Source organism: Polistes fuscatus, unplaced genomic scaffold (genome assembly GCF_010416935.1).
Source record: "Polistes fuscatus isolate 324 unplaced genomic scaffold, CU_Pfus_HIC Scaffold33, whole genome shotgun sequence".
Classification (NCBI taxonomy): Eukaryota; Metazoa; Arthropoda; class Insecta; order Hymenoptera; family Vespidae; genus Polistes; species Polistes fuscatus.
In genome coordinates this window covers 273026-288088 of record NW_025113111.1, presented here as the reverse complement: position 1 = coordinate 288088, position 15063 = coordinate 273026, and the positions used below count along the sequence as shown (strand labels likewise).

The following is a 15063-nucleotide window of genomic DNA, read 5'->3' as shown; positions in this document are numbered from 1 at the left end:
GTAAAGTGGTATCAACAGTATTATTGAATGTTTCGCGGAAGAAATCCCAATTTGTTAGTCTATTGTATAAGGAGATTGGTGGCTTTTTGTCGATAATAGTTGTATTTATTGTTGCTATGATTGGAGTGTGATCGGAAGAAAGGTCAAATGAAGAGCAGACCTGTATATATCGAGGAGATAGATTTTTAGCGATGAAAAAATCAAGCAAGTCAGGGATTTTATTTACATCAGTTGGCCAGTAGGTAGGCTCACCTGAACTAATGCAACATAATCTATTAGTTTCGATACTTTTTGAGAGTGCTTTACCTCTTGGTGTTATAATTCTACTACCCCAGATGTTATGTTTGGCATTAAAGTCACCTCCGGCTAAGAATCTAGAGCCTAGACTTTCGAAGAAATTATCAAAATCTTCTTTTTTGATAGTATGTCTAGGAGGACTGTACACTGCCGAGAAAGCTATTGGGCAATGCCAGTCATATATCATGACACTTGTTGCCTGAAGATGATCTTGTTTATATGGCGCAAGCTCGTAATGTCTTATGTTAGATTTAACTAGAATCGCAGTACCACCATGTGCCCTTCCACTTGGATGATTCGTGGAGTACATCTTATAACCGAAGATTTTAAAATAATTTTTAACCGTATAGTGTGTCTCCGATATTAATATAATTTGTATGTCATATAATTTTAAAAATGCTTCCAGCTCCAATTTACGTTTCATTAGGCCATTAGCGTTCCAAAGAGCAATGCGTAATGTCTTCATTATTTATTAGTACACGACAGCTTACTTACTATTACCGTTAATAATGAAATGAGATTGTTTGATTGTTCGATTTGTTTATTTATTAGTTCACTTTGTTTTTCGATGAGTTTTTCTAGTCTACTTATAGAATCTGTAAGACTTGAGCCGTTATTATTGTTTACGTTATTTGAATGCTGCGGATTTGAAGTATCTGATATTTGTATATGTTGCGTATCCCACGCAACGAGTGAGTAGGGCGAAGCACCTAGGCGCGTACGGCCCTGCCAAAGCGTTAGACGCGTGCGATAAAGCAATATCGTTGTTTCTAGTGGTAACCACGGCAGCGCTAAGATGCCTGCAAGGGCTCTTTCTTTATTCTAGCTCGCGTTCTCCCACTACATTTATCACGCCAATCATATGTATCGACAGCCGCGTTATGATCAGACTTTTCGGTGATTGGTGCAGCATTGCATCGCCCTTTGGTATAAAGGCCAGCGCGTTTTTGCGCCGGTTGTCACTCTGGATTCATCGCTCGAGATTCATCTAGCTGGGACTTGCGAGAACTACTTCAAGGAGAATTCTTTGTATTGCGTAATACCATATCATCTAAGTTCGGCCAGCGACAAGGGACAAAGGCGGTCCTGCACTTGGCCAGAATTATCCGGATTTGTGGATTCTTCTTCAACGTTTTCAACCAGGGTTTTTATGCCGAAAGGCTTTTCCCTGACGAGCCAAATAAAGCGTACTTTTTAGTACTGATTGGGCTCAAATAAAGTTGTTATTGTGTTCTTTATTTTCCTATCCTCCTTCCCATTAATAAGGAATCTCGATATCACTCGTAAGGGCATTTTTCGATTCACTACTATCCACTGGAGTACCGATTAAGGCATCGGTCGCAACAACATTTTGGTCCTTCGAGCCGGATCGAGGGAGCTTCCTCCCCACTCTTCGTCCGGCGTCTATTGTGCATACAGTCTTCTTCAACGGAGGAGAAAGAGGCAACGGAAGACTTCCGATCGAGCAACAAAGGAGGTATTGCATCATCGCTACAAGCCGAGAAGCTTCTATTGTTCCGGTGCGTGAGTACGCTGCACGGGACGCCTTATTCAGAGGATTCACGTGAGTTTTGTAATTTCTGTTGCTTGATCATTCTTCGAAGTTGTATTTTTCCCCCTCTTTTCTCTTCTTAATTTTGCCTTTTGTCGTGAAAATGCCTCGTTCGAGTAGTGCACGTGGTGATGTTGAGCGCGTTATACGTAGATTCGAGTATGTAAAGAAAGAATTCGCGCAATTTCAAAAGGCGGTGAGCGAGATAGATCATACCAACCCGCGCGATATAATGAAATTAAAGCTTAGAATTTCCAAAGTTGATAAGAATGTGGCAATATTAGAGGACTTGATAGAAAAGACTTCCGGTGAAACGATGGGAACGCTGGTTGACGAAATTCGCAATCATGTCGAGTCAGTCATCGACGCCAGGGCGGAGGCGGAATTGATCATTAATAGAGCTGAATCGGTAGCCACTTTAGACACAAATGCGCCTACTACGAATCTATTGTCTCCAGTTAGCACTACGGTTAGCAATCCGTCCGTAGATAGCATTTACAGAGTACCGGCGGTACAATTACCTCGTTTTGACGGGAAGCATGAGGAATGGCCTAGTTTCGCGGACTCATTTCAATCGGTGATAGGAGATAATCCCGCGCTTCGCGATATACAAAAATTTGCATATTTGAAATCATGTTTATCGGGACCGGCCGCGGAGAAAATAAGAGTTTTGGAAATTACCGCGGATAATTATCCGATTGCGTGGAAGACCTTAGTCGAGTGCTATGACAATCCGTTAATATTAATAAATAAGCACGTACGAGCTATTTTAGAGGGTCCCCCTATTGACAGTGAATTTCCCTCGTCTTTAATTGCCGCGTCCGATGCGCTAAGCGCAAATTATAGGGCTTTAGTAGCGACTAAAAAAGTGTTTGTCGATCAATTTGCTATTGCCGCACATCTTTCGCGAATGGATCCAGCAACACGGCTTCAATGGGAACAACGGTATTCCCGAGATGCTTTACCGACGGTAGACGAATTTGTGATATTTTTGCGCGATCAGGGAAATGCGCTAGTAAACTCCCAGCCGGCAGAACATTCTAAAAGAATTAACAATAGCAGAAGGAACGCACCGTTAGGACCCGAGAGAAATTTTCGCTCAAGGAATTTGATGCGTAACGAGCCACGGTTTAATTCTCCGCGAAATTGGCCGCGATTTCCGACCGAGGACAAGTTCAAGCGTATTCCACAAGCGCGACTGTCTCGTGTGGCGTATGTCGCGAGAGGCATAACACATCGGAGTGTGAGCTGCTACTGCGAGCCGAGCCCGAGGAGCGCAGAAGAATCGTGGTTAACGCCAATTTGTGTTGTAATTGTTTACAAGCTGGTCACCGCGTATACACATGTATTAAGAATGACTGCTGCAGTAAGTGCAACGGCAGGCATCATGAGTTGTTACATGTGAGAGAGGCCGTTGCAGAAGGTGCAGCGGCGGGCATCACGAATTGTTGCGTTCGAACGGCGTCGGCGGTGCAGAATGCACATGTAGAGCTCCATCACTCGCAGCACCCGCGCTGTTACTAACTGCAGTGGTGCATTTGCTGGATCGCGACGGCAGGCCGCACGAGTGTCGTGTGCTCCTGGATTCGGGTTCCGAAGCACATTTCTTAACGATCCGGTTCGCGAATCTTCTGCGAATAGCCAAACGGGACGTGAATGTACCCATTTCTGGCGTAAACCAAACGGAAACTAGAGTCAAACAGGCAATATTAGCAACGTTGAAATCGCGAACAGAAAATTACGCGTTAGAATTACAATTCTTATTATTACCCACTGTAACGAATAGGTTGCCTTCGCAACGAATTCCGCAAGAAGAATTGATTATACCGGCAGGGATCCAATTGGCAGATCCCAAGTTTTATGAGCCCGCGAATATCGACGCGATTCTCGGTGTCGAGATTTTTGCTTCACTATGGCGCGCAGGTCAGAGCATTAGGTTGAATGAAAATTTAATGGCACAAGGAACTGTACTAGGATGGCTCGTTATGAGCACAGGAAATACGCGCACTCCGCAGAGCGTTAATTGCCACACGGCCACGGTAGATTTGAACTCACAATTGGAAAAATTCTGGAAAATTGAGGAAGTAGCTGAGAGTAGTATTAGATCGCACGAGGAAAATTTGTGCGAAGCACATTACAGAAGCAACACGCGACGGGATGATACTGGCAGATATATAGTGAGATTGCCCTTTAAGGAAGAAAATCAGTTAGGAGATTCGTATACGAGCGCGTTACGAAGATTTCACGCATTAGAGCGATCATTATCGCGCAAACCGAAAATTAGAGATGAATATATTAAATTCTTATCCGAATATGAAGAACTAGGGCATATGACAAGGATAGAAGGGGGACCCCACGAAGATAGATTCTATTTACCGCATCATGCTGTATTAAAGCATACTAGTATTACGACCAAATTGCGAGTAGTGTTCGACGCGTCGGCAAAAACCAGCAACGGGAAATCTTTGAATAACGTATTAATGGTTGGCCCAACCATACAGGAGGATCTATTTGCACTTTTAGTAAGATTTAGATCACATGCTATTGCTATTACCGCGGACATCGCGAAGATGTATCGGCAGATAATAATTGATCCGCGCGATCGCAAATATCAAACTATACTGTGGCGTCGACAGGAAAGTGATCCCGTGAAAACATATAGATTAAATACAGTAACCTATGGAACTGCCTCCGCGTCGTTTTTAGCAACTCGTACGTTACATCAACTCGCGAGCGACGAATTTGACAGATTCCCGAGAGCTGCCATCGCGCTTAAAGAAGATTTCTATGTAGACGACTTGTTAACCGGAGCGCGTACGGTTAGGGAAGCGAAGCAAGTCCGCGACGAGTTAATAAGTATAACCGCAGGGGCAGGCATGCATTTGCGGCAATGGGCGTCAAATTGCGCCGAGATTCTAAAGGACTTAGATACCGCAGATAATAACATCATAAATTTAGATTCGTCAGAAACGATAAAAACATTAGGTGTTAATTGGAACGCGGCCGAAGACAACATAGGCTATACGGTAAAGCGAGCAGCTGATCCATCGAAGGTTACTAAGCGCGTTATATTATCCGAAATTTCTCAGTTATTCGACCCGCTAGGTTTATTAGGACCGGTAGTAATCAACGCGAAATTGATGATGCAACGGCTATGGCAATTAAAATCAACATGGGACGAAGATGTCCCCGCCGATATATAAAATATGGCAGGAGTTCCGCCAAAATCTCCACACGCTCGAGGAGATAAGGTTCGCGCGCAACGTAGCAGGTGATGGAGAAGAAATGGAAATGCATGGTTTTTGTGACGCGAGCGAAAGGGCTTACGGCGCGTGCATTTATGTTAAAACGTTAGGAAAAAATCCCACTTTACGATTAGTCTGCGCCAAATCCAAGGTAGCGCCGCTTAAAACGCAATCGCTTCCGCGACTAGAACTTTGCGGCGCCTTAATACTTTCGCGTCTCTTTAAGGCCACTAAAAATGCTTTGCGTAGAAATGATTTCTGCCGTACAATATTTTGGACGGACTCTACGGTAGTTTTGCATTGGCTCAACACTCCGCCTCACACGTTAAAAACCTACGTAGCACATCGCGTAGCTGAAATTCAAGAGAGCACAGCTCGCGAGCTGTGGCGTCATGTATCGTCCGAACATAACCCGCGGATTTAATTTCTCGCGGCGTTACACCTGCCGAACTCCGTGAAAGTAAGCTCTGGAAGTCCGGTCCTGCATGGCTTATCCAGCCGGAATCAAATTGGCCGCATAGTAGATTAGAACCAATCGAAATCCCGGAAAAGAAAAGGATTGTAACTCACGCAAGGGTAGCTACTCCGTTCGAACTATTTAGACGGTACTCCTCGTTCGTCAAATTAAAGCGCATTATCGCGTATTGCGTTAGATTCGCACGTAACTCGCGCAATTTAAAAGAGAAAAGAATAATGGGTGAGTTAACCGTGGACGAATTGAAAGGCGCGGAAATAATCGCGATTAGATTGATACAGGAAGAAGCATTTCCCGAGATCATCAAATTAATCAAGTCCGGTAAAGAGGTTTGCGCATCATTCTCCGTACTTAGCCCGTTTGTAGACAATTTAGGAATATTAAGAGTTGGAGGTAGATTGGCAAGGAGCAACTTGCCATACGAGCAAAGGCATCCCGCATTATTGCCGAAAGACCATACAATTACAAACGCGATAATACGCGAAAAGCACCATCAAATAGGGCACGGTGGTACGCAAGCCACTTTGAACGCACTTCGCGAGTCGTTTTGGCCAATAAGTGGGCGAAGTAGCGTTAAGCGCGTAATATATAAATGCATTACTTGTCGACGTTTAAAACCCGCTACGCCGCAATATCCTATGAGTGATCTACCTGCCAGTCGTCTTCTACCGAATCGTCCGTTTATCCACACCGGCGTAGATTTCTGCGGTCCGTTATTCATCAAGGAAAGGCAACACCGGAACCGTGGTCGCGCGAAAATATATGTGGCGGTATTCGTCTGTTTTAGCACCAAGGCCGTACATTTAGAACTCGTGAATGATCTAACGACTGAAGCATTTTTAGCAGCTTTGCGTAGATTTATGGCACGCCGTGGAAAATGTTCGGACATATATTCCGACAACGCGACTAATTTCGTAGGTGCGGCGAACGAACTAGAAGCGCGCGTCTCGCGAAGTTTGGTAAATGAAGGAATCAAGTGGCATTTCATCCCACCCCGTTCCCCCCATTTTGGAGGTCTATGGGAGGCGGCCGTAAAATCATTCAAATATCATCTAGTTCGAATTATAGGCGAGACATTGCTATCTTACGAGGCGTTATTAACATACGTCCTCGAGATAGAGGCGATTCTTAACTCGCGTCCTATCACGCCTCTGTCTAATGACCCGAATGATTTGCGCGCTCTTACACCTGGGCATTTTCTAATTGGAAATTCGTTTACGAGTTTGCCAGAGGACGAATACAGGGATATACCATCCGGGCGCCTGTCCCAATGGCAGCACGTACAGCAGATGAGACAGCATTTTTGGAACCGATGGAATAAGGAATATTTGAACGAGCAGACGGTCCGTAAAAAATGGCACAGAGGCACAGCAGACAAAATAAGTCCGGGTACACTAGTCATCTTGCGAGAAGATAATTCCCCTCCACTCAAATGGTCATTAGGACGTATCGCGGAAGTACATAAAGGAGCCGACGGTATAGCACGCGTGGCGAGCGTAAAAACTGCCAACGGTCTTGTAAAGCGCGGTATTAAACGTCTTTCTCCTTTACCAAGCGATTTATAAAAAAAAAAAAAATTTTTTTTCTTTCAGTCGCGTTAATTACTGAATATGTATTGTAATAAGCGGTTAACATTATGTATATATAGTTTATAATTTGTATTTAAGTGTGCGCATTTTGGTTTTTAAATTTTGAACGGTGCCCGTTCAAGGGGGGGAGTATGTTGCGTATCCCACGCAACGAGTGAGTAGGGCGAAGCACCTAGGCGCGTACGGCCCTGCCAAAGCGTTAGACGCGTGCGATAAAGCAATATCGTTGTTTCTAGTGGTAACCACGGCAGCGCTAAGATGCCTGCAAGGGCTCTTTCTTTATTCTAGCTCGCGTTCTCCCACTACATTTATCACGCCAATCATATGTATCGACAGCCGCGTTATGATCGGACTTTTCGGTGATTGGTGCAGCATTGCATCGCCTTTTGGTATAAAAGCCAGCGCGTTTTTGCGCCGGTTGTCACTCTGGATTCATCGCTCGAGATTCATCTAGCTGAGACTTGCGAGAACTACTTCAAGGAGAATTCTTTGTATTGCGTAATACCATATCATCTAAGTTCGGCCAACGACAAGGGACAAAGGCGTCCTGCACTTGGCCAGAATTATCCGGATTTGTGGATTCTTCTTCATCGTTTTCAACCAGGGTTTTTATGCCGAAAGGCTTTTCCCTGACGAGCCAAATAAAGCGTACTTTTTAGTACTGATTGGGCTCAAATAAAGTTGTTATTGTGTTCTTTATTTTCCTATCCTCCTTCCCATTAATAAGGAATCTCGATATCACTCGTAAGGGCATTTTCGATTCACTACTATCCACTGGAGTACCGATTAAGGCATCGGTCGCATCAACATTTTGGTCCTTCGAGCCGGATCGAGGGAGCTTCCTCCCCACTCTTCGTCCGGCGTCTATTGTGCATACAGTCTTCTTCGACGGAGGAGAAAGAGGCAACGGAAGACTTCCGATCGAGCAACAAAGGAGGTATTGCATCATCGCTACAAGCCGAGAAGCTTCTATTGTTCCGGTGCGTGAGTACGCTGCACGGGACGCCTTATTCAGAGGATTCACGTGAGTTTTGTAATTTCTGTTGCTTGATCATTCTTCGAAGTTGTATTTTTCCCCCTCTTTTCTCTTCTTAATTTTGCCTTTTGTCGTGAAAATGCCTCGTTCGAGTAGTGCACGTGGTGATGTTGAGCGCGTTATACGTAGATTCGAGTATGTAAAGAAAGAATTCGCGCAATTTCAAAAGGCGGTGAGCGAGATAGATCATACCAACCCGCGCGATATAATGAAATTAAAGCTTAGAATTTCCAAAGTTGATAAGAATGTGGCAATATTAGAGGACTTGATAGAAAAGACTTCCGGTGAAACGATGGGAACGCTGGTTGACGAAATTCGCAATCATGTCGAGTCAGTCATCGACGCCAGGGCGGAGGCGGAATTGATCATTAATAGAGCTGAATCGGTAGCCACTTTAGACACAAATGCGCCTACTACGAATCTATTGTCTCCAGTTAGCACTACGGTTAGCAATCCGTCCGTAGATAGCATTTACAGAGTACCGGCGGTACAATTACCTCGTTTTGACGGGAAGCATGAGGAATGGCCTAGTTTCGCGGACTCGTTTCAATCGGTGATAGGAGATAATCCCGCGCTTCGCGATATACAAAAATTTGCATATTTGAAATCATGTTTATCGGGACCGGCCGCGGAGAAAATAAGAGTTTTGGAAATTACCGCGGATAATTATCCGATTGCGTGGAAGACCTTAGTCGAGTGCTATGACAATCCGTTAATATTAATAAATAAGCACGTACGAGCTATTTTAGAGGGTCCCCCTATTGACAGTGAATTTCCCTCGTCTTTAATTGCCGCGTCCGATGCGCTAAGCGCAAATTATAGGGCTTTAGTAGCGACTAAAAAAGTGTTTGTCGATCAATTTGCTATTGCCGCACATCTTTCGCGAATGGATCCAGCAACACGGCTTCAATGGGAACAACGGTATTCCCGAGATGCTTTACCGACGGTAGACGAATTTGTGATATTTTTGCGCGATCAGGGAAATGCGCTAGTAAACTCCCAGCCGGCAGAACATTCTAAAAGAATTAACAATAGCAGAAGGAACGCACCGTTAGGACCCGAGAGAAATTTTCGCTCAAGGAATTTGATGCGTAACGAGCCGCGGTTTAATTCTCCGCGAAATTGGCCGCGAATTTCCGACCGAGGACAAGTTCAAGCGTATTCCACAAGCGCGACTGTCTCGTGTGGCGTATGTCGCGAGAGGCATAACACATCGGAGTGTGAGCGCTACTGCGAGCCGAGCCCGAGGAGCGCAGAAGAATCGTGGTTAACGCCAATTTGTGTTGTAATTGTTTACAAGCTGGTCACCGCGTATACACATGTATTAAGAATGCTGCTGCAGTAAGTGCAACGGCAGGCATCATGAGTTGTTACATGTGAGAGAGGCCGTTGCAGAAGGTGCAGCGGCGGGCATCACGAATTGTTGCGTTCGAACGGCGTCGGCGGTGCAGAATGCACATGTAGAGCTCCATCACTCGCAGCACCCGCGCTGTTACTAACTGCAGTGGTGCATTTGCTGGATCGCGACGGCAGGCCGCACGAGTGTCGTGTGCTCCTGGATTCGGGTTCCGAAGCACATTTCTTAACGATCCGGTTCGCGAATCTTCTGCGAATAGCCAAACGGGACGTGAATGTACCCATTTCTGGCGTAAACCAAACGGAAACTAGAGTCAAACAGGCAATATTAGCAACGTTGAAATCGCGAACAGAAAATTACGCGTTATAATTACAATTCTTATTATTACCCACTGTAACGAATAGGTTGCCTTCGCAACGAATTCCGCAAGAAGAATTGATTATACCGGCAGGGATCCAATTGGCAGTTCCCAAGTTTTATGAGCCCGCGAATATCGACGCGATTCTCGGTGTCGAGATTTTTGCTTCACTATGGCGCGCAGGTCAGAGCATTAGGTTGAATGAAAATTTAATGGCACAAGGAACTGTACTAGGATGGCTCGTTATGAGCACAGGAAATACGCGCACTCCGCAGAGCGTTAATTGCCACACGGCCACGGTAGATTTGAACTCACAATTGGAAAAATTCTGGAAAATTGAGGAAGTAGCTGAGAGTAGTATTAGATCGCACGAGGAAAATTTGTGCGAAGCACATTACAGAAGCAACACGCGACGGGATGATACTGGCAGATATATAGTGAGATTGCCCTTTAAGGAAGAAAATCAGTTAGGAGATTCGTATACGAGCGCGTTACGAAGATTTCACGCATTAGAGCGATCATTATCGCGCAAACCGAAAATTAGAGATGAATATATTAAATTCTTATCCGAATATGAAGAACTAGGGCATATGACAAGGATAGAAGGGGGACCCCACGAAGATAGATTCTATTTACCGCATCATGCTGTATTAAAGCATACTAGTATTACGACCAAATTGCGAGTAGTGTTCGACGCGTCGGCAAAAACCAGCAACGGGAAATCTTTGAATAACGTATTAATGGTTGGCCCAACCATACAGGAGGATCTATTTGCACTTTTAGTAAGATTTAGATCACATGCTATTGCTATTACCGCGGACATCGCGAAGATGTATCGGCAGATAATAATTGATCCGCGCGATCGCAAATATCAAACTATACTGTGGCGTCGACAGGAAAGTGATCCCGTGAAAACATATAGATTAAATACAGTAACCTATGGAACTGCCTCCGCGTCGTTTTTAGCAACTCGTACGTTACATCAACTCGCGAGCGACGAATTTGACAGATTCCCGAGAGCTGCCATCGCGCTTAAGGAAGATTTCTATGTAGACGACTTGTTAACCGGAGCGCGTACGGTTAGGGAAGCGAAGCAAGTCCGCGACGAGTTAATAAGTATAACCGCAGGGGCAGGCATGCATTTGCGGCAATGGGCGTCAAATTGCGCCGAGATTCTAAAGGACTTAGATACCGCAGATAATAACATCATAAATTTAGATTCGTCAGAAACGATAAAAACATTAGGTGTTAATTGGAACGCGGCCGAAGACAACATAGGCTATACGGTAAAGCGAGCAGCTGATCCATCGAAGGTTACTAAGCGCGTTATATTATCCGAAATTTCTCAGTTATTCGACCCGCTAGGTTTATTAGGACCGGTAGTAATCAACGCGAAATTGATGATGCAACGGCTATGGCAATTAAAATCAACATGGGACGAAGATGTCCCCGCCGATATATATAAAATATGGCAGGAGTTCCGCCAAAATCTCCACACGCTCGAGGAGATAAGGTTCGCGCGCAACGTAGCAGGTGATGGAGAAGAAATGGAAATGCATGGTTTTTGTGACGCGAGCGAAAGGGCTTACGGCGCGTGCATTTATGTTAAAACGTTAGGAAAAAATCCCACTTTACGATTAGTCTGCGCCAAATCCAAGGTAGCGCCGCTTAAAACGCAATCGCTTCCGCGACTAGAACTTTGCGGCGCCTTAATACTTTCGCGTCTCTTTAAGGCCACTAAAAATGCTTTGCGTAGAAATGATTTCTGCCGTACAATATTTTGGACGGACTCTACGGTAGTTTTGCATTGGCTCAACACTCCGCCTCACACGTTAAAAACCTACGTAGCACATCGCGTAGCTGAAATTCAAGAGAGCACAGCTCGCGAGCTGTGGCGTCATGTATCGTCCGAACATAATCCCGCGGATTTAATTTCTCGCGGCGTTACACCTGCCGAACTCCGTGAAAGTAAGCTCTGGAAGTCCGGTCCTGCATGGCTTATCCAGCCGGAATCAAATTGGCCGCATAGTAGATTAGAACCAATCGAAATCCCGGAAAAGAAAAGGATTGTAACTCACGCAAGGGTAGCTACTCCGTTCGAACTATTTAGACGGTACTCCTCATTCGTCAAATTAAAGCGCATTATCGCGTATTGCGTTAGATTCGCACGTAACTCGCGCAATTTAAAAGAGAAAAGAATAATGGGTGAGTTAACCGTGGACGAATTGAAAGGCGCGGAAATAATCGCGATTAGATTGATACAGGAAGAAGCATTTCCCGAGATCATCAAATTAATCAAGTCCGGTAAAGAGGTTTGCGCATCATTCTCCGTACTTAGCCCGTTTGTAGACAATTTAGGAATATTAAGAGTTGGAGGTAGATTGGCAAGGAGCAACTTGCCATACGAGCAAAGGCATCCCGCATTATTGCCGAAAGACCATACAATTACAAACGCGATAATACGCGAAAAGCACCATCAAATAGGGCACGGTGGTACGCAAGCCACTTTGAACGCACTTCGCGAGTCGTTTTGGCCAATAAGTGGGCGAAGTAGCGTTAAGCGCGTAATATATAAATGCATTACTTGTCGACGTTTAAAACCCGCTACGCCGCAATATCCTATGAGTGATCTACCTGCCAGTCGTCTTCTACCGAATCGTCCGTTTATCCACACCGGCGTAGATTTCTGCGGTCCGTTATTCATCAAGGAAAGGCAACACCGGAACCGTGGTCGCGCGAAAATATATGTGGCGGTATTCGTCTGTTTTAGCACCAAGGCCGTACATTTAGAACTCGTGAATGATCTAACGACTGAAGCATTTTTAGCAGCTTTGCGTAGATTTATGGCACGCCGTGGAAAATGTTCGGACATATATTCCGACAACGCGACTAATTTCGTAGGTGCGGCGAACGAACTAGAAGCGCGCGTCTCGCGAAGTTTGGTAAATGAAGGAATCAAGTGGCATTTCATCCCACCCCGTTCCCCCCATTTTGGAGGTCTATGGGAGGCGGCCGTAAAATCATTCAAATATCATCTAGTTCGAATTATAGGCGAGACATTGCTATCTTACGAGGCGTTATTAACATACGTCCTCGAGATAGAGGCGATTCTTAACTCGCGTCCTATCACGCCTCTGTCTAATGACCCGAATGATTTGCGCGCTCTTACACCTGGGCATTTTCTAATTGGAAATTCGTTTACGAGTTTGCCAGAGGACGAATACAGGGATATACCATCCGGGCGCCTGTCCCAATGGCAGCACGTACAGCAGATGAGACAGCATTTTTGGAACCGATGGAATAAGGAATATTTGAACGAGCAGACGGTCCGTAAAAAATGGCACAGAGGCACAGCAGACAAAATAAGTCCGGGTACACTAGTCATCTTGCGAGAAGATAATTCCCCTCCACTCAAATGGTCATTAGGACGTATCGCGGAAGTACATAAAGGAGCCGACGGTATAGCACGCGTGGCGAGCGTAAAAACTGCCAACGGTCTTGTAAAGCGCGGTATTAAACGTCTTTCTCCTTTACCAAGCGATTTATAAAAAAAAAAAAAAAAAAATTTTTTTTTTTTTTCTTTCAGTCGCGTTAATTACTGAATATGTATTGTAATAAGCGGTTAACATTATGTATATATAGTTTATAATTTGTATTTAAGTGTGCGCATTTTGGTTTTTAAATTTTGAACGGTGCCCGTTCAAGGGGGGGGAGTATGTTGCGTATCCCACGCAACGAGTGAGTAGGGCGAAGCACCTAGGCGCGTACGGCCCTGCCAAAGCGTTAGACGCGTGCGATAAAGCATTATCGCTGTTTCTAGTGGTAACCACGGCAGCGCTAAGATGCCTGCAAGGGCTCTTTCTTTATTCTAGCTCGCGTTCTCCCACTACATTTATCACGCCAATCATATGTATCGACAGCCGCGTTATGATCGGACTTTTCGGTGATTGGTGCAGCATTGCATCGCCTTTGGTATAAAAGCCAGCGCGTTTTTGCGCCGGTTGTCACTCTGGATTCATCGCTCGAGATTCATCTAGCTGAGACTTGCGAGAACTACTTCAAGGAGAATTCTTTGTATTGCGTAATACCATATCATCTAAGTTCGGCCAACGACAAGGGACAAAGGCGTCCTGCACTTGGCCAGAATTATCCGGATTTGTGGATTCTTCTTCATCGTTTTCAACCAGGGTTTTTATGCCGAAAGGCTTTTCCCTGACGAGCCAAATAAAGCGTACTTTTTAGTACTGATTGGGCTCAAATAAAGTTGTTATTGTGTTCTTTATTTTCCTATCCTCCTTCCCATTAATAAGGAATCTCGATATCACTCGTAAGGGCATTTTTCGATTCACTACTATCCACTGGAGTACCGATTAAGGCATCGGTCGCAACAACAGTATATTTTTATTTACGGCTTGTGCGTAACACATAGATTGGTCGGCGTAACGTTGAATGTTTACCGGTGGGTTGGTTTCGAGATTAGATTGAATATTTACAGTTTTCCTTATTCTAGGTGTAGGAAACGTCTTTTTGTACATCTCTTGGTAGGAAGGGCACCCTTTGTAGTTCGCAGTATGGTTGGCACCGCAGAGGAAACAAGTTGGTGGAGTATCTATGGGTTTCTTACAATCTGCCGTAGCATGCTGACCAGAACATTTAACACACTGAAAATTGCGATTGCAATACTTTTGAGTGTGACCATACTTTTGACATCTCTTGCATTGAGCAATTTCCTTTTCTTACGTGGTGATTCAAATTTGACTATTGTGTTATTCAGTTTGTTTATATTGTAGACCATGTTGTTGTTAGGTTTTTGTTTAAGATCAATAAAGAACATGGATAGTGGGTTGTGTGTAGCTCTGTGATAAATATTACTGATGTTTACAACTTCGTGACCCAGCTCCATTAGTTCGTCTTTCAGGACGTTCAAATCAGCAGAGTGATGTACGTTACGTAACACAACTCTAACCGAACGTTCTTGTTTTAATTGAAATGTGTGAAAGCTAGCATTTAATGATTTTAAGGTTTTAGTAATTTTTCTGTAGGAGTCCGCATCTGCTGGTAATATACGAACCTGATTATTACTAATTTTATAGGTGTAATTATCTTTTTTAACTACATTATTTAGGAATTTAGTTAAAGATTGAATGTCAAGGA

The 15063-nt window shown here is 44.5% G+C and overlaps 3 protein-coding genes across 3 annotated transcripts; all 3 read left to right on the top strand.

Annotated features, from left to right (window-relative positions):
* Nucleotides 1–2081: 2081 nt before the first annotated feature.
* LOC122520402 lies at nt 2082–5052 on the top strand. The gene is made up of 2 exons (XM_043640490.1): nt 2082–3184; nt 3273–5052. Exons 1-2 carry the CDS (start codon nt 2082–2084, stop codon nt 5050–5052), a joined length of 2883 nt encoding a protein of 960 aa, XP_043496425.1.
* A 735-nt stretch (nt 5053–5787) lies between these two features.
* LOC122520401 lies at nt 5788–7134 on the top strand. Its single transcript, XM_043640489.1, has one exon. The coding sequence runs from the start codon at nt 5788–5790 to the stop codon at nt 7132–7134; it is 1347 nt and encodes a 448-aa protein (XP_043496424.1).
* Nucleotides 7135–8402: 1268 nt separating this feature from the next.
* LOC122520399 lies at nt 8403–13457 on the top strand. Its single transcript, XM_043640488.1, has 3 exons — nt 8403–9535; nt 9593–9787; nt 9956–13457. The coding sequence occupies exons 1-3, from the start codon at nt 8403–8405 to the stop codon at nt 13455–13457; spliced, it is 4830 nt and encodes a 1609-aa protein (XP_043496423.1).
* The last annotated feature ends 1606 nt before the right edge of the window (nt 13458–15063 follow it).

Coding starts and splice junctions, on each gene's coding strand:
- LOC122520402 (XM_043640490.1), top strand. CDS start 2,082: ATGAAATTAAAGCTTAGAATTTCCAAAGTTGATAAGAATGTGGCAATA. Junction 3,185..3,272: donor GTTTACAAGCTGGTCACCGC/GTATACACATGT, acceptor CCGTTGCAGAAG/GTGCAGCGGCGGGCATCACG.
- LOC122520401 (XM_043640489.1), top strand. CDS start 5,788: ATGGGTGAGTTAACCGTGGACGAATTGAAAGGCGCGGAAATAATCGCG.
- LOC122520399 (XM_043640488.1), top strand. CDS start 8,403: ATGAAATTAAAGCTTAGAATTTCCAAAGTTGATAAGAATGTGGCAATA. Junction 9,536..9,592: donor GTATTAAGAATGCTGCTGCA/GTAAGTGCAACG, acceptor CCGTTGCAGAAG/GTGCAGCGGCGGGCATCACG. Junction 9,788..9,955: donor GCACATTTCTTAACGATCCG/GTTCGCGAATCT, acceptor TGTAACGAATAG/GTTGCCTTCGCAACGAATTC.